At 35.0% G+C, this 27,602-nt stretch overlaps 1 protein-coding gene across 1 annotated transcript in view; it reads left to right on the plus strand.

Moving 5' to 3' along the window:
* DOCK2 (dedicator of cytokinesis 2) overlaps window positions 1-27,602 on the plus strand; it is a 187,729-nt gene that overhangs the window by 47,408 nt on the left and 112,719 nt on the right. Inside the window, exons 25-27 of the mRNA XM_032196787.1 lie at window positions 221-327; window positions 17,709-17,851; window positions 25,986-26,081. Coding sequence (XP_032052678.1) covers window positions 221-327; window positions 17,709-17,851; window positions 25,986-26,081 — 346 coding nt within the window. The remainder of the gene's footprint in view (window positions 1-220; window positions 328-17,708; window positions 17,852-25,985; window positions 26,082-27,602) is intronic.

Here is a 27,602-nt window from a genome sequence, read left to right on the forward strand (position 1 = left end):
AAATAAACATTTGTAAACATGGCCAACATCTAGATCATTCTCATCTTGTTACTCTTGAGAAAATTATCTTTGTAACCTGTGATACAGGAAATAAATCTAAATCTTAAAATAAATAAATAAATTTTTAGAAATATATAGTACTTTGCTTTTGCTGTGTTTCTTATTAACACGTGATGAATTAATCTGTACTGTATTTATGACACTCTCCCTTTACATGCAGCCAACTGTTATATGAATTTTACACTTGCATTCCGCCAGTGAAACTACAGAAGCAGAAAGTGCAGTCCATGAAGGAAATAGTGCGCAGCAACCTTTTTAAAAAACAAGGTAAATATAAAATGCCTTTAAGGCTTTAAATAAGTAGGTGTGGAAATGTTGACTGACTTCTGTTTTGTGCAATTCATGTTTGAAATTGAGTAGAACTGATACTGAGAAAGTGTGAATTCTAGAAGTCTGACCTCTGGAGAGGATTAAGCTTTCTCAGATTGCTGTTGTGCAAAGCATAGTTGCTAGCAGAAAACACTGAACAGGTAGATCTCAGAGGAAGAGTTTTGTATTTTTCCTCTGATATAATGGTTAGATGGATAGAGCTTTATATCTATCCTTTGAACCCATTTGTAAACTCTATATTGAAATAGGAACATGAAATGAAACCTTGTGAAGACGGCTTATAGTATGTTATATAAGGCTTTTGCTTCAGTCGAAGAAAAATCCTGACTGTGCTGTAATATAGCTTAGCTGCAATGCAGTTCCTCTGTTTATAGGAATCAGTATTTTTCTTGACTTTTATCAGATCTTAGTGTCTTTTTTCATTCTCAGAACAGGAGTAAAAAATGATACCAACATGTTTATGCCTAGTTTGTGCTTAGTTTTCCTTTGTTCTGCTGCAGATGGGGAATTTTTTCTCAAGGAGTCCTAGCAGAGAAGCCTGGATTTTACCTGGTTGACTTCATCTTGACATTTAAGGGTTCTGCCTCCACTTTTGTGGACTGGATGGCTTACTTCTATCTTAGCATTGTACTGGTGTGTAAAAAGACCACAAGAGCTTTGAAAGGCAAAAGTTCTGCTCAAATGGTTGGCCATTCTCTCGTAATTTGTTTCTGACAATTTGTAGATAATGATTCTGGGAACTTTGCAGTTAGTGGCAAGTAGTACTGAGCATGGGTGGGCAGCTCTGCTCATCTCATTCTCATTGCTCTATATTGCCAGAAGAGTGATGCAGTTTGAACTAGCAAGGATAGATGGAAATTTGACTTTATTTTACAGCTATTAAGAGCAGATCAAACAAGTTAACTTTCAAACAGATCTAAAACTGTATTCATTTTTTTTTTCAGACAGTTTACTGTATTTCTATTTTCCAAGTAGTTACTGAGATATTATTGCACTACTGGTTACATTTACATCTGCTAAGATCAGAAGTATAAGTCTTAGCTTTTGTTTCTGCTTCTTGTAGGAAGTAGCATTTAAGACCAGAAAGAAAGACAACCTCTTCCAAAACTGAAAGACATTTGGGTTAAAATGGGTTAAATGGGTTAAATTTGGGTCTCCTCAAGAAACTGACTGCTCTTGCCTTGGACTGGCGCATGCTTCGTTGGGTTAGAAACTGGCTGGATAGCCGGGCCCAAAGAGTCGTGGTGAATGGAGTCAAGTCCAGTTGGAGGCCAGTCTGTCTCCCAGGGCTCAGTGCTGGGGCTGGTCCTCTTTAATATCTTCATCGATGATCTGGATGAGGGCATCGAGTGCACCCTCAGTAAGTTCGCAGATGACACCAAGTTAGGTGCGTGTGTCGATCTGCTCGAGGGTAGGAAAGCTCTGCAGGAGGATCTGGATAGGCTGCACCGATGGGCTGAGGTCAACTGCATGAAGTTCAACAAGGCCAAGTGCCGGGTCCTGCACCTGGGGCGCAATAACCCCAAGCAGAGCTACAGGCTGGGAGAGGAATGGTTGGAGAGCTGCCAGGCAGAGAAGGACCTGGGAGTGATGGTGGATAGTCGGCTGAATATGAGCCAGCAGTGCGCTCAGGTGGCCAAGAAGGCCAACGGCAACCTGGCTTGTATCAGGAACAGTGTGACCAGCAGGGCTAGGGAGGTGATCGTCCCCCTGTACTCGGCTCTGGTGAGGCCGCACCTCGAGTACTGTGTTCAGTTTTGGGCCTCTCGCTACAAGAAGGACATCGAGGTGCTCGAGCGGGTGCAGAGAAGGGCGACGAAGCTGGTGAGGGGCCTGGAGAACAAGTCCTACGAGGAGCGGCTGAGGGAGCTGGGCTTGTTCAGCCTGGAGAAGAGGAGGCTCAGGGGCGACGTTATCGCTCTCTACAGGTACCTCAAGGGAGGCTGTAGCGAGGTGGGGGTTGGTCTGTTCTCCCACGTGCCTGGTGACAGGACGAGGGGGAATGGGCTTAAGTTGAGCCAGGGGAGGTTTAGGTTAGATGTTAGGAAGAACTTCTTTACTGAAAGGGTTGTGAGGCATTGGAACAGGCTGCCCAGGGAAGTGGTGGAGTCACCATCCCTGGAAGTCTTCAAAAGACGTTTAGATGTAGAGCTTAGGGATATGGTTTAGTGGGGACTGTTAGCGTTAGGTCAGAGGTTGGACTCGATGATCTTGAGGTCTCTTCCAACCTAGAAATTCTGTGATTCTGTGATTCTGTGAAAATAAGCCAATCTCTTGAAGTCTTTATCTCATTAGAATTCAGCTAGATACCTTGACTATGTTTAACATGGAGAAATTAACTGTAAGCAGTAATGTCCTTTTTGTGTGCATGTACAATACTAATGATGTTTGCAACATATATGTATGTAAGATACCAGCCTCAGCTCCTCAGATAATGACAATTTTATTCAATTTCCAGTAAACTAACTATCTGCCTCAATAGTTACAGATTTAAAGGAGCAGAGTAACTCTAGTTCTAATAGTACTGAGGATACTACTTGTTTTTGTCTGTATTTTGCTAAAGTTTCTGCTTTTAGTGTTGATACGTTAACTTCCAGCCAAATAGTTGTTTTGCTGAAAGAAAAATTCAGATTTTTATCATTCTGTCTGTGAATCTTACAAGCCAGAGAATAAGGGCAGGTACTGCTGTGGAATAACAATAGCTGGATATTTTTCTTTAAAGAAGCTTGTCATTGAAATGCATTTTTATTGGTTCATATATCAGGAGTCCTGGTCAGAAAAACAGCACCCTTTATAATAAGAAATAAATCCCTAAGAAAGATCCAGAAACAAGTAGCTGAACATAAAATAAGCTGTGTACTTCACAGTTCTGTTGACTTGCACCTTCCTCCTCCTGGTGTACACTACACAATTAGTTCCTTCTTTCCATATCTATGTATGCTCCAGAAGAAAACAAGTGTTTTTTTCACCACATTGTTTATGACTGTTCAGGAGTAGGACTTTGTGCTGAGTGCTGTACAAAATCAGAAGAAAAAGCAGCTTGATAGGAGGAGCTTGCAGGCTCAGTAAAAGGAACTAAACAGTGTAACACTGCACGTCAGTGCACCAGCAGCGTAGTAGTTGTCTTTGCTGCATTTCTGCTGGGGGACACAGAGCTGTCCAAGTGTAGTTAGTTCTTTACAGCTTTTCTTAAACTGTCCAAATTCTGCAATATATATAGTTACATTGAAGGATGCCATAAATTATTGTGACCTGTACACTGTTACTTGTCTGCAGACTCTGCTCTTACTGGAAAACGTGGGAGCTGATGATTCTTAGTTTGGTTATTTAGGTCAGTCAGTTTCCTTATTGATATATGGGAACACCTATATCTTGCATTTGGTAGAAATATGTGTCAACTATACATATGCATCAATACAAGTCAACTACTGAAAATCAAACTTTGCTAGCAAGAGTAATGTTCATGTCAAGTAATATTAACCCTTGAAGCTGGATGTCTGGATTTGAATTAGAGAGTTTAGGATTTCCTTTATAGTACTTGAAGACAGATGTGTCTGTTTGCCTTAGTCTTATACAGTCTCTTTAAGTGTTTGTGCTCCCACAGATTTCTGCAGGGTGAAGTTATCTGTCTCTTTATTATTCATGTTATATGGTAATGTAAGATGCTTAATTTACCCCAGAAGAATATGTTGTCTTAACTTCATTTACAACATGTTAAGATCATATTTACATTTATTATGGAGATCATGCAGCATCATAATTTTTTCTCATAATAGTTTTTATTTATTTATTTATTTATTTTACATATTTGTTAAAGCACTAAAGCTTAGAGTCCGATCCAGTATTTAGAACATGATTTTCGGCGTTGTTCTCTGAATGCTCCACAAATGCATAAGTTACAGATTTGAAGATAGTGTCGCACGCTCAAAAGTATTCACTTGTTTTCAATAAATTAATGTTTTTATGGTGGGGCATTTGAGTCAGGTAACAAGCATGTGTATAATAATGACCAAATGCATCAAAAATGCATGGTAAAGTGGTAATCTCAACATATATATGTAGTATTTGAGAAACAGTTTTATTGACAAATATAGAAATAAAACAATATCTGAAGTATTACGTGAAATTTGAAGTATTCTGTAAGCTGATGCAAACTGTCAGAGGGCAAGTTCTTGGGGCATCAGCCTGTTGAGACAGACTACTTCCATTGGGCAGTAGTGTAATGTAGGCACCTTCAGTATTGACTAGGTTTGAGGCTGCCATATAAATATTATTTCTGTTTTCCTAATAACAGCTCTATACTTAATGCTTTCCAAGTATTTTGCTGCTTGTTGTCAACCGGAGCTTTATGTTAGATGTAGCTGAAAAAAAAGCTGAAAAAAAGAAACAAAACAAAACAAAAAAACACCTTTTTTAAAGTAATAAATAACTTCCATGTTTTCATGTACAGTTTAGTGCCAACAAGCCTTGAATCCAGGATCCACTGAGTATATGGGTATATGGCATTTTCTGACTGTACTGGTTTTGTAAAATGAGATTTAAACAAGAAATAAACTGTAGAACCAGTGCACAAGTACATCTCAAATCCTGTGTTCAGACAGTGGTCATCTGCTGGAGGGGGAGAAAGGCAAATAAAAGGTAAGGGAGATAGGGAAAGAATTATAGAGGAAAACACAATTTTGGCTAAATAAAACCAAACAATTTGCTTTATTTGTTGCAGTACATAATGGCTAAAGTATCCCTTAATCAATGCTTAGGGCAACTTACAGTTCCTTTTCTAGGTAGGAGACTTTGTTTCAGCCACCCTTGGCAATTTTTGCTGTTGCTTGCATTGTTTATATCATGCTTTTCTCATCAGTCTGTGTGCTTGTTGTGTGTCCTCCCTTCAAATCTGCAGTTTGTCCTAAGATGCACTTGCCCTTCTTTCTTAGATGTATTACTTAGTTGTGAAATGGTATCCCACTGTAAAGAGCCTGTAACTTTTACCCAATTGCACTGAAGGATATTTTCTTTCAGCTCTTTACTGAAGAATATGTTCGTATGTGGCAAATGTGTTTCTCTGGGGAATCTAGCCATTCTACAAACTTTCGATTTTTTATTTTTCATGTTATGGGAGTCATTCACCCTAGTTGATATTCTAATAGTAAATGAAAGGTCATTTCTATATTTATTCTGTCTTGTGCAACCACTGTATTTGTGACTTAAATATTGAACTAATTGCTGGTAGGAGAAGGGAATAGAGATGGGCAGGCTTTCTTTCCTTTTTGTTTTATCTAAAATACATGTATTTTTTTCCCATATTTCCTATGCTTACTTTGGATTTATCTATTTGACAGCTATCTGAAAATCATTTCATTGTAAGTATTTCTTTAGAATTTAGTTTAAATTCTGTGTAAAATGTTGTTTGGCAACTGTCCACAGTATGAAGTCATCACATTAGCTGAAAATCAGGTCACTTTAAAGAGGCTTCTGCAGATGATAATGAAGCAATGGTAATGTCTTGTTGCTAGTGAATATGTGTCTGTATATTTGTTAGACATATTAAGATCTCTGAGTATTTAACACTCGTAACTTAAAAGCATAAATTTCCTGGTCTGATATTTAACAACATGCTTTGGGCAAATGGTTGGGTTTTGCATGTAGTTAACCATTGCTGTCATATATTTAAACAATCTATAACAGTCCGTAAAGGAGCTGTGTGTAATAAAACAAAGTTGATTTTGCAAAGATAACAGAGGGTTATAGTTTAGAAGAACAGTTAAGAAATAGTCATCAGAGCTTAAGTGTGTTGCTTTGCTCTTGGTCTCTGCAACTCCCGCCCCAAACCTGCGGTCTTAATCTTTTCCCAAGCTATATTTGTGGTTTCTCCCTGTCAGCTCCAGATCTGGAACTTACTTTTGTATAAGATGGTTTTGTTTCTATTCAACTTCCATTCTATAAGGTTCCCAAAGGAGGAGTCAGAGGTTTGCTTTCCCATGACATGGCAAGTACCTTAATTTGATGCTTGTCTGTTTTTAGTGCTTTTTGCTGCTGATCTGCTGCAAATTTTCCAGAAGCAAAAGCAGTCTTTTCCCAGTTCTAAAGGTTGTCTTTATTCAGTGGTTATTAATCAAAAGTTAGTGAGATTCAAATCCAGTTACCATTATAGTCTGCTTAGCATGGTTTTTCTTTTATTACTCTAACAGGCCTTTGCTTTAGCTGCAGTCTGTTAATGCATAATGCTCTGTAAAGCTTTTATTGCTTGCAGATAAATAATAGTAATGGATTGCTGCTTGCTTGTAAATGCAGGTTGTCTGAAGTCAAGAAATACGTAGCTGGTATATCATAGAAAATGTCTACCTCAGAATATGGTGCAAGTTATATGAAGGGTATATATTTTCAATTTTGAAGTTTTTAGGGTAATAATGTGTTAAAAGTTTTGCTAAAAATATTTTTAATTCTGAGGAGCTTTTGTAAAAAAACAAAGTGGAGCTTTTGTGTACTGCTGACCAGATAATCAGCACGTTTTAATTTTTCCCAGACGAGTAGTTAGTAGATTCATTTAATCTTAGTTATAAATTCTAGAAGTGTACAAAACCTCCTTGTGCAATTTTGGCTAATATCAAACACTTGACAGCAAAACCATGCGGTGAGGACTGTAAATGCAGAATATAATACTTATTTAAAACCTTTACCGCCCTAGCTGTCTCACACTGGGTATTAAAATCCTGCTTATCTGAATAGGTCATTGTGATCCAAACTTGCTCTAGTAACTGAGAGTGAAAATCTATGCACTTTTTTAATATATACAAATCACAGTGTGTTTATATGTATATGGTGATTATATGCACAAGATCTACTTTAAGATGATCTTATTAATATGAAATATATAATTATATAACAATGCTGAGATGATAGTGTTTTTAGACGAGCCTGGGGAAATACCAGCTGATGTTTTTAATTATTAGTTTAAAATTAAAGATGATCCTCTGAAGAAGCAGTTTTCCAAAACAAAGAATTCAGGTGGATATCTTTTTAAAATAAAGCTAAAATGTATGCTGTGTAAGTCATTTTCTTGCTCATCAGAGAATATTTATGCTAACTAGAGAATATTCATTGAAAGATTTTGTATTTCAATGTTTTGATGAAGTGAGGGAATGATGTCTTTTTTTTTCTTCTTCTTTTTTTTTTTTTTTTTTTTTTAAGAGTTTTAAGCTTACACATATCTGTACTTGACAATTTCCATTCACTGGGATGCATTTTTTTGCTGGGGTGCAGGGAATTTACCTTTTCCTATCATCAGTGCAACCCAGTGAGGGTCAAGTAGACTCTTCCAAGTATGTTTTCCTTTTCATGAGACCATTCCATGAAGAAGTTGTCATCCCTCTGACACTTACTGTGGCTACGTAACAAAGTTACTATTGCTTCGGTAGTATTCCCTTAATATGTGTTATGCCATTTAATCATAGAGCTTGTCTTTTGGGTGATGATCTTAGTATTTTCCTTTCACCTAAACTGTCTCTACATCACTAATGGCAGAAAATCAGTCTTGGGATAACTACAGGGTGTTTTTACTTGTAACTGATATTTTAAGATAATTTGCTTTTATGTTGTATTTTCATATTGTTTAGATTTAACCTGGAAGTTGTAAGTATTGCAGGGGAAAGTCCACAACATGTTTAATTTCTGGCACTGTGTAATGTGAAAAAAAAAACAATATACAGTTATTTATCTGACTGATACTATAGTGGTATGAAAAAAAAATAAAAATCTGTACTGTGCTATTTTAATATTGAGCACAGTGAAGAGAAAACAAGTCCTTATTGTACATGACCATAGTTTAAAATAGAAATAAAACTCCAAAACCCAGCTTTTAATGTTCTACATCAAATACAATTGATTGTAAAATACATCACATTTAGCACTGTGTTTGTAGGGTGTGGACAATGCCTGATTCATTACTTGAAGCAATGAGGTGGAAGTAATTAACAAGAATGGAAGCACATGTAGTGTATTACAAAATACTATGCAGCATGATAATTTACAATATCATTAACTAAAGTTCACGTTTATCTAGAAGAGGTAGTGTTTTTTTATTTTGCTGAGAATATGGAATATACTTAACTAAAGTGCTAATTATGATGAAGTCTATTCATTTGCATTTTTCAGATTATCCATTTTTCCTCCAGCTTTAACACTTAGTCTCTTCCTAAGTAGTTCATTAGAGTACCAGTTGAGCTCATTCACCAATAGCAAGGTCAATACCCAGTGGTATTGTCTATAGATCCTACAATATAATTAGATTTCATATACTGGTAGTTCTCTTCCTTTACCCATTAATGTTCACCACTTTTTCTAAGGAAGTAGAGTTGAGATAACAGGAAAAAATGTTGTTTTGTTTGTTTGTTTGTTTTCAAAAAAAAAAAAAAAGACATAAAAAAACTTCTTACAGATGGGTATGGTGGTTAATATGTTTCAGGGGCTGAATGTACTGGGAACTGCTTGTGCACTTTAACCATTAAGTTTTTGAATATTCTTATGTGATGTTTAAGCACATACGCAGACACTTTATCCAGTTTTTGCCTTCAGATAGTGTTGTGTCCCTCATTAAAGGACAAGAAATCTTGAACTTAATTTTGACATTTTCCTTGTAGATCTGTAGATGATTCCTTTTGTAAATATATCTGAGGGAAAGAAATGGTTGTCTTGTCCTTCATAAACACCCTTACTGGGATTTCAGTATCATTTGATGTAAGGAATGATCTCCTGGAAGATATTTTTCCCTTTGCATAACTGTATTTAATGGATTCATCTCTGTCTCTCTGGAAAGTCTCTTTTGGACCTGCTGAAAAAAGTTTTGGTAGAATTTCTTAATTTCTGTAAAAAGCATGTGTATTGATGCACACTTAGTTTTTAGGAAACCTATTGCCAAAATTTCACAACTACCTCTCTGTTTTTGACAAATAACCGTTTTTAGACATAAGTGTTTACCAATTGCATGAAATTTTTGCTGCTGTTATTGTTTCCAAGCTTACAGTGTTTGGAACTAGATTTTTATTTAAGATGAACATGGAATATTCACTGACATTATATTGAAATTTGTAAATAAGTTAGCCTTTGGAAAATTGTTTTTTATTGGTGTGAAATGAATATCAAATTCTTAATTGTACATGTATGTGAATATAAATAAAGTGTATATGTTCACATTGCTGCTTTTCACTTGGTATTCTCTAAAGGTCCACTCCCGACTAGGAGTTTGTGCAGTAGCAAAACACTGAGATCTGCTTCAAAGAATATAAAGTACAAGTAGGTCACACAGATGGTCATTGGCAGGGTTGGGAATAGAGCTTCAGTCTCTTGGCTCAAAATCCAGAGCCTCTGATCACTAGCTGCAGACATAGCTCCTGCATGTTCAGCATATGCAAAGCTCTTGCTGATTTCTGGAGGCAGCAGCATCAAGAGACATATGTTAGCAGTAGGGGTTAATTTGCCAAATGCTAGAAGAAATGCTGAAACTATAGTAATTGTTTTTCTAAAGGAAGAACTCCTATTTTATTTAAACAAAATTTTATTTAAACAAAATTTTATTTAAACAAAAGTTTTATTTGTATTTGTCTGCAATTAGACTAGTTTCCTAATATTCATGTATATGTTACCAACTTCAGGTATCTGTGGAATGCCCTGATTCTTCAGTTTCGCTGCTTGAAAGGTATCAATAGTCCATGTTGGTGATCTAGAAGAACAAACGTTTAGGTCAGATCTGAGATTTATCCCTTAGTACATATTTATATATGTCCTATATTGTTAAGATGTAGTTGAGTGAAACTGTCTGTCTGTTTGCAGTTGGTTGGTCCTATGCTATGTATATTGTGTGTTGTTACAGGTTAAAATGATAACATTTTAATTGCAGTATGATTTTCAATTCTATAATATTCAATTTAGTCAGTCCCATATAAAATAGGTAAACTGAAATTTGTTAGATTAGAGGTGCATTTCTGTGCCTCTAATTTTAATTGGCAGATAGAACCATAAATTATGCATATATCTAATACACAGTATATATTGATTTATATTTTTGTTTAATTTCAAGTTATGCTTCAGTAGCTGTTGGTCAGCTCTTTATGAAGAAACTGGGGACTGGATTTAATATAGCTCAGTAGATTGGAGTTATAAAAAGCTACATTGCCACTAATAAAAAGTAATTTTAACTTAGTAACAGGGATTAACACAATAAATGATGCAACAGCTGATTCACATATAATACTGTTGGCAGAAGCATTAATTCCTGCATCATTTTATAGGTTATACACTCTTCATTCTGTGTAATGAATATCCTCTGTCACATTTGTTAGAATCACATATGTTTGTTAAAACCTTACCTAGTCAGTTTGTTTCGTTGTATAGTATGATTCTTGAAACTGCTAACAGCAAAATGTAATGTATTATAAATAACAAATCTGAGTGATAGAAAACTTTGTCCAGTACGTATACATGTATTCCTGTAGTAAATGAAAGCGAGTTGTGAAATTCAAGCCACAAAGTGTATGCTCTGTAAAGCTTGTCCAGAAATCAAAATATTTTCATGACTTTTAATAATAAACTAGTGACAACTTGTAGGAGGAGAAGACATTGCTTTGTGTAATAAAGGACAAAGTGAATACCAGTGGGTTTGGCAATGTTTGTTTTGTACAGTGTGTTTGGTAATAATGTTTTTGTACAGTAGAGCCTCAGGAATCTAAGATTTTCCTGTTAGATACCGACATACGCTTTTGTGTTAGAGCAAAAAGGAAAATGACTCTTACTTTCATGTTCTTTAGAATCCTTGTTTCTCACAATTTGAATTTGATACATGGACTATGACCTCTTAGATAACATACATGTAGGTTTGCATAGCTGTATAATGCCTAACTTGCACAAGGAAGATAACTTCTGATCTTTTCTTCTTGTAAGCATCTACCTGAAAAATCAATGCTGTAAGTTCAGATAAGTGCAAGTAAGGGTCTACTTAGGGAAATATTAAAGTTAAAATTATGACACCTAATTAGAATTATTTGATTTTTCTCTGCTGTTTCATCCAATTAAAGATGTGGAAATCTGTGTTTTGCTTTTGTCTTCAGGACTGATAAGAACTAAGTTGAAAAAAAAAGTTGAATGAATGCTAGTAATTTGATGAAGCATCTTTCAATTTTATTACTGCCAGAAACGAGTTACAGATAAAATAATAAGAAGAAGAACCTAGTTTCATAATAAGTTGTGATATGAGTACTTAAGCTGAAGTAATTTGTTTTTCATTTTCTGGGATTGTTTTCCTGCACTGTGTTCGACACAATTTTCCAGCATTTCAATACGTTTAAAAGTAGGAAATTGTTAATGAATTTTACTCTCCCTTTTTTAGCTACTGGGAAAACCCCAAAACACTGTTCATAAAGTCCCTTAAAAATATCTCTACACTGAAAAATAATCTCTCATGTGGATCTGCTCTTGAATTTTGTACTTAGCTTTAAAAAGATTCTTCTAAGAAACACTTCTTTATCCTTAAAGTATCACATCTCAAATCCTGTATTGCATACTTTTATTCATGCAGTTGTTTGACATGGATATGGAGGGCATATGCATATCTACAAGTATTTGTTTTCATGAATTTATAGTGACACATTGCGGGTTAAAGCCATTATTTTCTTGTGTTTATGGAGAAGTAAGTAACATGCTAGACATTTTGATAATTATCTGCTACTTGTAACATTTTCTTGGTCTTGACCCATTATGGTAAGTTTTTTAAATAAATACATCAAGATCTTTGCTTTTTGGAGGGAAATACAAATCTAGCTAGGTAAACTAACTTTAACAGTGAACTTCTAAATGTAAAACAGTCTGCTTATAACTCTGTCAAGTGGAAAAGAGAACAGCTGTATTACAAGAGTTGATACAAATCTCTTGCTTATTTTAGTTTAGTGTATCAATTAAACAAAATGTGGAAAGATGAAAGTTGGAATTCATCGATACTCCATTGTCCAAACACAAGGCAAACTTTTAAATCTGTTGGAGAGGACATGCTGACAAGCATTTGTGGCTGGCTGGCGGACTGCAATGATTGCGGACAAGCTGGAAAATGCACTGAATGCTCAGTGTTGCTTTGGCTATAGCAAAGGTGGCATTAGATGTTGTTTTGGCAGCCTTCCAGTAAATGACAGAACTCAGCTCCCAGCCAGAGTTCAAGAAACTTAAAGCTGGGAATTGGATGCATTCTGCAGTACTTGAAGCTTGGTGGTGGTGTTCTGTGACCGTTAGGCCAGTACCTATTCTGCTGTCTAACCTTGCTGATGCTTGCCCGGAATTGTCAGCTCCAGCACTGTGTGCTGACTTTCTGCCTCAGTACTGGATTCCGGGACACACAGAACTCACTGCTTACAGTGCTGTCAGTCTATAGGTAATCTACAGTCTCTCTCCATCTTTGGCTTTAATTTTAACTTCATGACTTTTGTGCTCCCAACAAAGAGTTACATGGTAAATAACAGAGGGAAGACTTTCAGGAGAAGGATGCCTGCTGTTGTGAACAGATGTCCTTTGTGAAGAAGCATGGCACTGTAATTGTGCACTGACTGCCATCAGAAGTCTCTCCTTGTTGAAAGGATGTTGTTCACTGATTTTATTTTTAAGGCTTTGCTCTAAATCTGTATTCAAATGACACCTATGTCCTTATTAATTTGGCATGCCAGTTCAAGTGGGCATGAAACCATCCTAACAGATGGCTCTGACTGCAGTCTTGCCAGGTAATCAAGGGTAGTGTTTCCTAAGGGAGATAAAAGTGGTGTTAAATCTTTATTACTGTTTTGGCTGCACATATGAGGCAGTCAGGAATGAAGCACACCTGTGATTTTTGCCGAAGGAGACCCCAAGTGTCTTTTCTAATGACATTATTGCATTAATGACATTAAGTTTGAGTTTCACTTACCTGGTACAGAAGAAATCATTAGCTATTTTCTAAAGAGTTCTAAATAGGGGAGTAACACAATTACACACAGCTATGTTTAATCCTTTACCAGAATGAATCTATCTGAACCTTAATGAAGCTATTACCAGGGAACTTTGCTCTGAGAAGTGTTAGAATTTGGGACTGATTAAAACGTATTCTAAAGAACAGTATTTCTTTTGAGGGACATTGATGGAACAAATGTTTTCTGTGTTCAAATACAGTTTGAGGCAATATGTTTTATTCTAGTTTCCAGGAAAGGCCAGTAAAACATTGATCAGTTATTTTTTCATGGATTTTAAAGTTTAAAAAGTGTGTATGTCTTTGCTGGCCATCTTTCTTCTTACATCATTTATCAAACAGAAAAAAAGCAACTAGCACTTAAATTTATGAAGCAAAAAAAGCAGCTAGTACCTTCCCCTTTCCGTGTCCCTCCCATCTGTGTTGAGCTTTCTTGAAAGGGTGTGTGGGTGTAGTGGGGGAAGATTGCTTGATGAACACAAGTTATCAAATACCATAACAGAAAACTTTACTTTGGCTATTTCTTTCTTATAGCTGTAAACTTTCCTTCCATAGGTTTCTTAATTCCTACTCAGCTTTTTTCTAGCCAATGATTTGTTGATGTTCAAATGAATACTTTGTTCATTTTGCTACTTAACTTGTGTGTTCATATCTTAATATTATAAGCTGGAATTTATATAGCCATTCAATAGAAATTTTTGTCCCATGGTAATAGGATTACTACATGTTTTATATAAAAGGCTGGTGAAATAGTGGTATAGTTTTAATGTAAATATCCTGTTGGAGGGAAGGGGGAAAAAAAAAAGAAGTCATGACTGTAGTTTTCTGTTAATATTAATCCATTTGCAAGCTCTGATTGAGATCAGGGGTCATTTGCTACAAATACTAGACCTTTTCAGTTATTTAGATTATATGAGTATCTTGGAATTGCATCCTAATATAGGATGACTTCAACTTATAAGGCTCTTACAACACTCATTTTTTTTTTCCTTTTCTAAGAATATTGTCTTTTATTTCTATTTAATACATTAAAAGTATATTATCTTAATTGTTCCCTACACAGAAAATGATGTAATTTTCCTGTATTGTGTTAAATAACAAGCTGAGTTTATGTAGGCACCAGTCACAAAACAGAAGTATATAACCTTAATCTAAGCAAAGATAATTACCACAATCCATTCAATTTGCTTTTAAAAATGTATTGAACAGTTTTTGATTTTTTTTTTTTTAATGAAATAATATAGATAAGGCTAGTTCAACAAATTTTGAATTTCCTTATAGGTCAACCCTTCAAATTTGTTCACATCAGAAACTTCACAGTAAATAATTGATCGGCTGCATATGTTAAGTCCTTTTAATGGATTCTATATGTATCAGCTATGGACTTCTTTCATTTATAATGAAAATGTAATGGGAGTCATGAAGCTCACAGATAAATTAGCTTTTGAAACAGGAGGAAATCAATTATACTTTCTGCTTCAGCTGTCCTCTAAAGATGATTTTTTTTCCTTAGCAAGAAGCTCTGCTTTCTTGACATTTAACAAGTCTGGATGGCTTCATACGTAAGAGGAATTATGCCCAAGACTTATTTTTTTTACAAAAAGGTGTGTGTATGTTTGGTTTAGATGATTTGGACAGTTGGATTCTGGTTGGAAAAGTTTTAAATGGCCTCTGAAAACACTGGTATTAAGGAGTTCTAAATTCCTTCCAACAAAGAACTTTACTTCCATACTTCCTTAAGGTGGGCAGTGCATGGTCTCCTTTATACTTTCCAGTTATTGGTCTCACTGGCATGTGGTATTGCTGGCATGTGGAGTGAGGTGTAGTTTAGTGATTAGTACAGCCATAATATCTACCATGCAGTCCTGACAATTTCTATGTATAATTACAGATACAAAATGCACATCAACTAAAATAATAATAAATATTAACTAAAATACAGGACTTCATACACTCTCTTAATTCACTTTTGAAATGAAGTTCAGTAAGTACAGATTTTTATTATGATTTATAATGAAATTGCTTCCTGTAACTTTAAAAAACTATCTAAAGACGTTTTTTATATTTGCTACTGTCAGTCATTTCAAGGGTGATTTCAGTGGTTTAAGAGTTGAGCTGGATATTATTTATCCAGAAAAATGTAGAATGAAATTCTCGAAAGTTTTAAAGGTATTGCATATACCTTTTAACTTTGCTAATGATGTTTCTGTATTAGATTTTGGTCAAGAAGCTAATGGACTACATTTGTTACATTTATAACTGGTTATTAGAGGTGCTTCAAATGAGGAGATCAAGAAAGGAATGAATTTGCTAATTTGCATATTAAATCTGTTTGAGATAGCTGTATAATGTCTGATGTCTGGAGCTGCTGATTACATTATCAGTATTGGTAACTTTTGGAGAGGAGTTCTCTGTCTCCCTGGATGCAAATCCACACTGAAGTGCTTTAGGAGTGTTACTGTGCTCTACAGTATGATCCACTAAGTGCTTTACAAATACAGCTATTTTCTTGTTGAATTGGAGATGGATAGTCTGTGCCCTGCATTCAGTGCAGGAAAGTTGTGGGTTTGCATGTACACAAGCCGTAAGCTGTGTGAAATTCCTTTCTGTCTTGTTCCTTGAACAGGAAATGCAGTGTTGGTATATAGTCTATAATTGTGGTTTTATTACTGGGTTTGTAATTTAGTTGCTGAATAAGATTTCTCTTGTAACTTGGAAGAAGGGCTACCAAAAAAAAAAAAAAAAAAGATTTTGTGGCATTACTAAGAGTAGAGGTACTTTCTGAGGAAAAAAATGATTCTGCCCTTAAGACATGATTAGAAGCTGCTGGCTTATATGACTAGGAGCTGTTACTTGAAATAAAAATAATCTGCACTGGTGGCCTCTCTTGCTTCATCTGTAAAATTCAGGAATTTATAATCTTCCCATTCTTCTCATCCTTTACTTTCTTCCCCTCCTGCCATCTGGTATTAGTAGCCTTACTGGGGGGATTCCTAGTCCCTGGCTTGGTTTTAGATCACATAGTATAGTTTTGCTGTGGTTCACACTGGGTTTATCACTGAGTTCGAATAGTTTATATACAGGTAAAGGTTTTCTAAATAAGTCTTAAAAGGAAAAAAAAGTCCCATTTTCATTTTTGCTTGTAAAAACTGAATTTTCTAGTTACGTTCAATTATTTTTTCAGAAACACTGAGATCTCTTATTGACAGAAAATAGTATCCAAATGATGATATAAATATATTTCCAAATGATGATATAAATATATGATATATAAATATATAAGCAATAAGAATTCACTCAAGTGAAACAAGTAAGAACTTCATCTCTCTTCCAGTTAGTAGAATGTTTCTTTAGTGTCTTATAGACTGCTGCAAATTTCTTTTATTCTGAGGTAGAACCTTTGAATCTACATTTACTCCCGTTTTCTTCCCAGGTTATTTTAATATATTAAGTCTTTGAAGCATGTGCTTAGTATTATTCACAATGTGGCACTGTACTCTGTTTATGTAGCATTGTACAAGTAAGTTGCTACTTAAATCACTCCGTGATGTGTCAATAAATTAGGAAAAAACAAAAAACAAAAACAAAAACAAAAAAAACACACAACTTTTGTACCTTTTATCCCTATTTAGTCAGTACTTTCACTGAAGTTATTTCAAATTTGTGCATCTTATCCCTAGAGCATTTCAGAAAGCACCTCTGTCCCAAAATGTCAATGTGTATGTGAGACCCTAATGTAATTTATTATAGTTTCTGTCACCTTCCTTAGATTTAATCAAGAATGGATATATGCGTAGCTCTCACTCGTCTGAGGCCTAAAAAGTTTTCATTAGTGTCCTTTTCCTGTCTGCATTTTTGTATATGTTCTTAGAAAGTATGTTTCAAAACAATGCAAGTAGAAAAATTCTGTTGTTTACAATAGAATATTACAATATTATAAATATTACTTCTAAGAGTATTTCTTCTTACGTTAAAATCCTTTCATTATTTAAACAGGGAGTATTTCTAGATGCTTTGTGTGTAAATTGAATATTTTTTCCCTAGGTGTTTGAGACAAATTAAACAGCACTCAGTATTTAGCTGAAACATTTTTTTTTTTCAGGGAGTTAATTTTTATTTTTATTTTTAGTTATTATATATATATGAGAAATACTGTAGACTTACAAAAATATTACACAGTAATAATTTATGCGTATCCCTGAGGCATGATTGCAAAATCAACAATTCCACATTGGAAGAGACTGTAGCTGTTTTAAAGGGTGTTATGTTTCACTGTTTGAAGTAGTATTTACTTGCAAATAGTGTTTCATGTATATTTGCTCTTAAGACATTTTTTTTTTTCTTTCAGAATGTAGGGACATTCTGCTCCCTGTGATTACCAAAGAGCTGAAGGAATTACTGGAACAGAAAGATGATCAGCAGGTCCAAGAGAAGAAGTACTGTGTTGAATTACTCAACAGTATCCTGGAGGTTCTGAGCTGTCAAGACCCTGTAAGTATTGATGATGATGAAGATGGCCCAAGTCTGTAGTAAGCCTGAGCTGATTAAGTAATAAATTATTGATGCTGATGAATCTCATTTAAATTTTTAATATGAGTTAGTGTCAAATTGAACTTTTTTCTTATTTTTCATAAACTTTATTTAGAGCAGTTGATGTTTTAAAGGTGAAATGCTGAAATCTGTGCTGTGTCTTTCTTTTATTTCTCAGTTTTATGTTCCTTAGAAAGTCAGCTGCTGCAAATCACCATAGTGTTATTAAAAGTGCTAAGGTGGCATTGATTTTATCCTAACAGAGTTTCTGGCTAGTTTTGACCACTGAAGTTCTATGTTGTAACTACTGAAATTAATTAGAATGTGTTTCTAAGTATTTGGAATAATTTTCAAATTTAATACCATTTTATGAAAATCTTCAGTTTCTGAAAGGTATCATTTTTAATGCACAAATACTGTAGCTTATGCTTTCTGCTTTCAGCAACGTGCGCTGAGAACATTACTGTACATTTTGAGACTGTCATTTATCACTTGGGCACCTGTAATTTGGAGCAATTTAGAAATCATGGTCTGGGTGGTTACTGTCCTCATTTGAGTGAATATCTCATTGACTTTTTAGTCCCCAGCCTTTTAATGAGTAGTAGGTTATTCAATCAAGTTTCACCATCATTTGAGGAATTTCTTCTAGGAAGAGCTCATAACTGCATTAGGAAAGCTGTAATTCTTCCCTTGAACAGGTGCTTGTTTTATCCCGAGCTATACTTTTCTGATACATCTCCAAATTTTACAGGCCTTGGATAAAGGCAAGTTGTCTTTTTAGTCTGGTGTTCACTGTGGATCCTTGGGTCATTTTCTAGTAATGAAATCATTACAACATGCATCGTGATTTCATAATTTTTGGGGTATTCATAACAAGAGGCTTGTCTGTGCAGGAAAATCTGGACAGAGTGATCTTATAGTGTATATTATGAACTTTTTGTTTTTCATTTAAGTACCATAGGATGGATTGATATGAGGTGATTTTTGAGAGGTATTGGAAAGCTTGGATTTCAAATGGAATTCAAAAGAGGTGAAAGTACGATAGGGTAGAGTGTGAAGTTTTAAGTTTATTGGGCTATAATGTAAAGTAAACCAGTTATTTACCTTATGCTTGAACAGGTAAAACACAGCCACAAAGTGAGATAGATTTGTGCTCACTGCATGTGTACCACATAAAAGTGTTTTAGTAAATTCTGTGTTTGAGAGGTTTGTTACTTCTGGTTTACGACAATTGCATGAATGAATTAAGCAGCGTATGCCTCGAGGATTTAAAAAAAAAAATAGAAAAATATTCATTTTTTATTTGTGATCATTTTAGTTAAAAACTGCTTTGTTAGTGTGATACTGCTGAGAACTTCTGAAAGCTCTTACTTTTTTTTCTTGCTGATATTCTCCCTTGATATTAGACAGATGCTTAGCTGCATTTAAAATCAAATACACTTTTGTTATTGGGGAGAATATTAACTTTACTAATAGTTCCTTTGTTGATTTTTTTTTTTTAACCCATCAATATGATACATATGCTTAAGCAGATGGGCAACAGAGGTTTTGTGGCTAATTGTACTCTGTACATATTTGGACTCCAGTCCAATTAAATTTATATAATTATTTGTATAGAATGATGTTGTTTAAAAGCATAATATGAGTACTGTCCTTTTATTTCTATTCAAGGAGGTAGCCATGCAAGCTTGTTGCATTATGACAAACAACAGCTTTTTAGGCAACGTCACTAAATTTGCAGCTATTATGACAAAATTGAAGTATGTATCTTTAAAATAAATAAATTTACACATTTCTTCAATCACTTCTTTTAAGGAAGGTAGCCTATATAACTGGAGATGTTCTGTGAGATGTTTGGGTGGAAGTTATGTACAGACTGAGTTTGCAATAAATAATCGTGAATTTCTAATATAAGGAGAAAAGACTCTTGGAATGGGTTTAAATCTAATAGTATTATCAGCATATGACAACCCCTCTGGAGGAATTGTGTTCAAGTTTATAAGAAACATTGTAGAACAGCTGGGAAATCAACAAAAGAATCAGATTCTTCTGCTGAGGAAAATACATACTCTGGCTTGCCTTCTGGCAATGTAATTACTGATCAGAGGCAGCAAGGATGTTAGAATGAGTTTAGGTAACTGTCACCAAGTATGAGACTGCTTTTTTGTAACTACAACAGGAAATGGGTGACTATTAGTAGCACTTTTTCCTTTCCTTGACAGAATCCACAGATCATGATTTTCTTAAGCTGTGGTGAACACTTGTCTTTATTTAAAAAATAAAATATAATAAAAAAAAATTTTGAGGTATCTTATCTGAAGGAGGAAAAAAAATGACTAAAGGAAGGAAACATCTTTATAATGTGAAAATCACCAGAAGCAGAAGACAGACAAAGGTCTCAAAGAAGCCACAGTAGTTCTGTGTAGTCAAAATCTATATTTTGACATGCTCTTTAGACTTGATATAAGTTTTTAAACATATATTTCCCCTTGTTAAGGGTTCTGTGATATTAGCAGCTCTGCTCTCCTGTTTTGCCCTGTGTAGTTAGGGGAATGGGTAAGTTGGAATTGTTAGGTCCTTATCTTCAAACACTGTTCTCATCAGCTGTCTAGCTGCTGGGTTTTGTGGGTAACAAGTGCATTTTTAAGAACATTGGTTTATGGTAAGATCTATATTTTTCTGAATAGACAGTGTTAGGGATCTGGGTGAGATACTTAAGTTTGGTTTTCAATTGTCTCTATAGTAAACAGTTTTTGGACATAGATGACATTGTTTTGACTGAATCATTTCTAAAATCAGCTTCATAGCTTCAGTGTGCAAGTGCTTTCATCACCTGTAAAATACAGTTGTGGCTCAGAACTGCAGGACATGAACCACTGCTAAAGATCATGGTGAAATCTGTGACTTCTTGCTTCTAATTTAATTAAAATAGTGTATTTTCCCCCTTTCCAACAACTTCAATGTGTGCAGTCTGACAGTCTTTCAAAAGGTGACTTTGTCTTTAATCTGACATGTATCCTATAGTTTAATATTTACTGCATCAGAACCTTATTTTTTTTTTTAATGATTACATGATTAAATGTAAACTTCTCTTGGAATCTGAGGTAAAATCTTGGTTGAGGCTACAGGTTGAAGTGAGATGCATCATTGTTTCCTATTTTGTTCACAAAGTCAGTAATTGTCAGCTGCATTTTAAGCTGTTGATTATGTTAGCAAACAAGTCTGGAAACACCTCAGAATTGTATAGACGTCACAGAACTGGATGCTTAAGACAGTACATAGGGTCTGGCTGGGGTAGAGTTCATTTTCTTTATGACAGCTCATATGATGCACTATGTTTTAGATTTGATACCAAAACAGTGTTGATAACTAAAATTTTCATTGTTGTTTTTTTCTTTAATAGTGCTTGCACAGTGTTAAGGCCTTCTCTGTTTGTCATTATTGTAAGGGAGAGTAGGTTAGGGTTGGGCAACAGTTTGGGAGGGGACGCAGCTGGTACAGCTGAAACAAATTGACCAAAGAGAGAACTCAAGTGGGTGTCTCAAACAGAGATTGTTTAGTTTTATAATTCTGGAGGAGTTGCTCAGTTAGTTCATTTTTTTCCCTGTCCAAATAACTGGTATCTCTATTGTACTCTAAGGTACACAGTTGACTCTGAGACAACAGACTTGTTCTAATTTTTGTCCCACCCTGTGGAAGTTTAAATAGAACATGAAAGTTATTTCCAACAATAACTGTTATTACCCTGCACAGATGTTTTTAGAAAGTGAGATTTTGTTTGGTTTGGATTTTCTATTAACCAACTTGAGTGTACCATCACCCATCCTATCAATGCATCTGAAGGTAGTTGAACTCTGTAAGAAAACTTCCTGCTGCTGCCTGGAATAACCTGAATGAGCTTTGACTGTTTTATTCCTTGGGCACTCAGCAAATCCTTTTCAACACATAAGTCAAGCACGTTTTTGATGACCATTAAATGGAATAATACAATTCTTGTTTTCTAAAGCAACATTTATGTAAGGTACAAGTATGTTAATTTGGCTTCTGAATTTGGATTTAACCAAATAGACTGCAGTCAAATGGTGAGTTTTCCAGGTTTCCCTGGAAAGTATGTCACCCATGTGAAGTGAAATCTGATCTGTGGAAACACGTTGTCTATAGTGAGTTACTAAACTGTCTTCTCAAACTAGAAAATCTTAGTTAAAATAAAAGCTGAAATCTTGCACTTAGGCAATATATGAAATGTCAATATTGAATCCTTAATTGTTTCTTAGATGATCAAGAGGAAAGGCATACTCTGTTTCAAAAAGAAACCATTCTAATTTATGTCCTTACATTTCTCTGAAAATTCAAAGACTTTTGCATGCTTGAGCATATGTTGTATTTTCTTTCCAGGAAAGATATGTGATACACTACTTCTGAATTCAGAATAGAACTTATCTTTAACAATGGAGTCAAGGCTAAATGTTAAAACCATTATGTAATGTTCTGAATTATTATTAATAATAATGGTACAGCATATGCTGAAATGTGGAAGAAAGTGAAGCTAGATTATAAAATCTTTGCATTGAAGTTATTTTTTTTTACATGAAAAGGTGCTGTGGTTTAAGTTAGGATTTTTGCAAGCCTGCATTTTTATTTTATTAATATTTTTTATGTACTGATAATATTCAGCCAGCCACTTGGCTGTGTAGGCTATTAAGGTGATGTCTGCATTAGCAAGGAATGCTTCACAAGAGGAGTGAGCCTCTAGATTGATGTGGTTCCTCCTGCAGCTCCTGATGACTACTGTACGGGAGTTAGGTTGAGTTATATATGGTCTTAACATTATGTCTTCATTTTTAGCAGGGTTCCAATTGATTTAGGAAACAAACATGCAGGTGCAGGGTGTATAATTATATAAACCTGTGTTGTACTCCAGGTTGCTTTGCCTTTCCTCTACTGTTATACGTTTTATGACGGGTGACGAGCCATAGCCCCCCCCCCCCCCCAATCTCCCGCTGTACTAGGATGCCTTTCTTCAACCATTGAGAACATTTGAAACAATATGCTAACTTTTAACTGGTACCCCCATGCACAAGGGTAACAAATGTTCTACACTTCAAAGCAAACCTTGGAATTATTTAATAAATACAATACTGAAAGAAAGGGTGGCAAACTGCTTTTGGAGTGAAGTACACAAAATCTGTCATTATTGTTAGAGTTCAAGAAAAATGTACAACAAAAAGGTTTGAAAACAAAACAGAAAAACTGTTTAGACCTTCGTAAGTAAAACTGCATTCATCAGGAGTAGGCTTTGATGATGCGTCAGAAACTTATTCAGAGTGTAGTTAAACACATCCTAATTATTTCCTGGAAATTATGTTTTATATCACAACAGTGCTAGCGAGTATGGAAAGCATTCAAGTTCAAAGAACAAACAGGATGCTGTTGACAGAAACATGAAATATCACTGAAAACAGCAAGTACTTGTAGCAAGAAAATGGTTTTCACTGCACAGCTCTCAAACATCTCCATGTCTGTGTACTAAAGTTGGCTGTTTCCTCCATTTTTTTGCTAATTTCCTCCATTTTTCTCACTAAGCGTAAGTTATATTTGTTAAGTAGACAACGTATAAATTCTGATAATGACCATACTTGATTGGAATAGGGTATTTTTTTCAGTAGTTTTCATTAACGTTTCCAGTGGAAGAGCAGGATTTGATGAGGTGGTGGTGTTTAGGCTCTAAAGGCAGCGGTAAGGTCAAACCTTATCTATATGTTTCCCCGTCCAAGAAATTACACTATTTCATGCACCTTGGTGGCATTTTTCTTTCCTGTTTTTTCTTTTTTCTTTTTTTTTTTTTTTTCTTTTCTTCCTCACTCTTGTTATGGTCTGTCTGCTTTTTTCCTTTTTCCAGCTTCTCGTGAGTTGATATCCTTTATTTTTCTTGTCCTTTATGCTCTGCCCCTAATTCTCAGTTGCATCGTCATAATGTGAAATGGTAGTGAAGAATCTGTGATCCAGCTAAATGCATTTGTAATGCATTAATACAGTCTTCAGAAACAGAAATACTTGAGATGGTAAAAGTAGCTTGTGTGGCATGTTAGTCCAATACAACTTGTACTGTTATACAGAGAATATTTCAAACTGCTTTTTAACTGTATAAAAAAAATAAATCCAAAAAGTGAAATAGTGAAATGCTTTTGAAGATACTCTGATGCCAAGGGCTTCCAACTGTTCAATAACCCAGCCTCAAGGCTGGATTTTCCTTTTGCTATTTAGAGATCAATTGTGCTGATACATTTCATCAGGAGGACTAAGCTATGTTGCTTCAGTGAATTTTAAGTTAGAGCTCACTGCATGTTGTAGATGCTTGTCTTGAAATAATATTGTGGCTCCTAGCACCCTCCTACTTCATTTTCAAAATCTGTTGACATATGCTGGTTCCTGTTTTAGTGTATGTAATACATAACTATACAAGATCAGTGTGGGACACCTCAATGTGAGATCTTACAGAAAAAGAAGGTAGTTTCATGTTGGAAACACTGTAAATAACTTGGTTTTATACCTGATAGTATCTAATTACTCATGAGCCCAAGACTCTGAGATGACCAAGACCATTTTTGTGCAACACGGAGGATAAAAGACTTCGGTTGATATATAAAAGTTTATATATAAAGTCTCTCTCTCTCTATATATATATATATCAACCAAAGTCTTTTATGTATATATATATATATATATATATATATATATATATATATATACATTTCTTTTCTCTAACAGCCAGCAGCTATGTTTTACTGGGCAAAAATGCAATTTTATCTCTTTTTTTTTTTTTTCTTCTGGTAAATAATAATATTAAAGGCAACAGAAACAAGAACAATGTTTGATTAATTTTTAGAGTTGATTTGGGGAGAAATACACTGCAGGTTTTAATTTCACTCTGATATTTCCAGTGTTTTAAAATACATAGCCCCAACATACTGTATGATATAATACTTTTTTTTTTTTTATGTGAATACATTGTAGGTACTATCTAGAAACTTTTTAAATGCTGTGACAGGCTTGAATGTGTCACAGTGAAAGGACACAAAATACAATATACAATATAAGTGAAAGGACACACTGTCCCCATTTAGTCTTACTTCCAGGTATGAGGAAAGTCATATTGCATGAATTCAGAAGCAGCTTCTTCTGGGGTGGTATTGGAGCTCAGACACTTTACATATTGTACCCCAGTGGTGTCTGTGGCTGTCCATCTGGGCTACACATGATGTTAAAAGAGGCGCCTTGTTTGGTGTATACTAACTTTTTATTCGTCTGAGCAGAAATTTCTTTAGAGCTTTTCTTTCCTCAGTTATATCACATGCTAATTTCTAAAGTTGTCTAGTGAGCAGAGTAAGCACGGTGAAGTTGGTAGGTATAAGGCTGTACTCCCCTACTCAATGTTTTAAAGTAAATCACCTAATATCCTTTTCCAAGCAACATGTGGGTAGTACTGATCATTTGAACCAAGTCGGTGATTATTTGCCATTGGGCTTCAAAGTTCACTCACACCATGGTGCTGACACCTGATGGGTCTCTAATGTACTCTCAGTTGACTCAACTAAACCAGTAATTTGGCAGTAGGGACAAAGAGCAGACCACTTTCTGTCCTCACAGAGCTGCAAAGTGAAGTGAAGATAACATTTTCCACTAATAATTACATACTTTCTGACCTTAAGCTAAGAATATTTTTCATGTCCAAACAATGCCGAGGACCACTGACAGATGTGGAGAGCTGTGATTCAATTCACCTCAGTCATCTGCTGCCAGTGTGTTGCTATTAAATTATAGTCTACTTATTGGGAAAAGAAACAAGTTCCTTGACTAAGAGATGGGCAGTGTCGATCTGAAACAAAAAAACAGGTATGGGATGCATAGAACTATTACTGGTGTCTGCCAAGTGGAAATTACTGGAATAATTGAGCAGTGCAAGCAAGAAGAATTAGTATTGTTCTTTCAACAGGGTGGTTAAATTAAACAGTTTTCAACATGGAAATCAATTTTTTTTTTTGTCTTTTACAAGAGGTATAGATTTAATACAAAATATACATTTTTTCATTTACAGGCATCAACTTATCACCATATTCAAGAAATAATGGTACAGTTATTACGCACAGTGAACAGAACTGTTATTACAATGAGACGAGATGATCCCTTAATTGTGAGTAATATTTTAAAGTATTTTTAGTGCTTTGAAACTCATTTCATCGTTATCCTGTAAAAATGCAAATACAATATTTTCAGAGACCTTGCTTGTGCACATTTATAGATTGAAAATTAAGAGCTTTACTCTTTTTATTTCATTCGACTGTGCTGCCATAGTGTTTTTCAATGTTTAGTTGAACACAGCAAGTGAGATTTGTGCTTTTTAAAACAACAACTAATAAAAACAAAATGCAAGCAAACAAAATCCCCTACATCTAAAGTTAATTGCTGTCTTATGTAAATAATCTAATTGGTTGCTCTGTTTCTTCTAGTTTTTCCACATCGTTTACTTTTTTGGTGAGCTTGAGTTGCTTGTGAAACGATTGCCATTCTTGGCTGTTTCTGTAGGAGGAAGTTGATGCCTTATGCGCACAGGGGAAATATCTGGGCATATGCTTGAAACAAGCACATGCCCAAGATTTTTGTGGTTATGCTGTGGCTTAAAAGTTGAATTCAAGGACAGATTCTGCAATTTATTCAGATTTAAGTATGCTATCTCACAGACTCTTCTCTGGACTTGGACTCTTTCTGAGAATGCAAGTCATTTGTGTTCAGAAGGAACTATGGAACTTGTCCTTCAGACTATGCACTTAAGAGAAAATGTGTATTATTTTTTAGTCTTAGAGAACTACATTATTCTGTAAAATCATGAACAACATTTATTTGATTGTTTCAACCACAAGAAGTACATTGCATGTCTTTGGAAGGGTACTGTATTGCCTTGTTCTGGAAAATTAAAATAAGTTTTTGATCCAGTTAGAGCATGGTTGTCTCCAAATAATCAGCCTCCTAATAACCTCATTCTTCAGAAGACAATTTGAATGGTTTGAATGGTCTTGCCAGTGGTTGCTTCAAATATTCTAGTAGTAGATCTGAAAATTTCAGAAATATTATTACCTGTGCATCAGACTTCTGTTCTGGTGTGTGTGCAATTCTCTAGTAAGTATGTGTGGTCATAACTGGAAGAGGTTTTGAATGAAGGCGCAATGAGCTTGTCAGTTATCTACAGTGTTTGAAAACGCTTTCTGTACTTACAAAGAAAGTGTCATAAGAGTTATATGGATGATATAAACAATCTACTAAGGAGTATTTCTGGATACTGTGAATAGTAGATGAGGAAGTAAAATGAAACTTCTCATTATCCTATAATAAGTATCTTAATTGTCATGAAACAGTAGGAAACAAGCTGCTTACAGTCAGATTAAATCTGTTTTTTTGCTGTTGTTGTTGTTGTTTTTTCTCCTGTGATTTGTTCATATATTTTATTTAAAAAGATCAAATCAATCGTGACTTTTGAAATTTGGATGTCTGAATGTTAATAATGCTCATCATCTGTGTGTATGTGTGTACTGGGCATTTTAGAGATTTTTTGAAGCAAAATTTCAAGTAGTTTTCTGGAGCTGAGGCAAGACCTCTCAACAGGACAATGTTTTACATATGAAGAAATTGTAATGAACAAATTATTCTTCTACATTCA

Source organism: Aythya fuligula, chromosome 14 (genome assembly GCF_009819795.1).
Source record: "Aythya fuligula isolate bAytFul2 chromosome 14, bAytFul2.pri, whole genome shotgun sequence".
Classification (NCBI taxonomy): Eukaryota; Metazoa; Chordata; class Aves; order Anseriformes; family Anatidae; genus Aythya; species Aythya fuligula.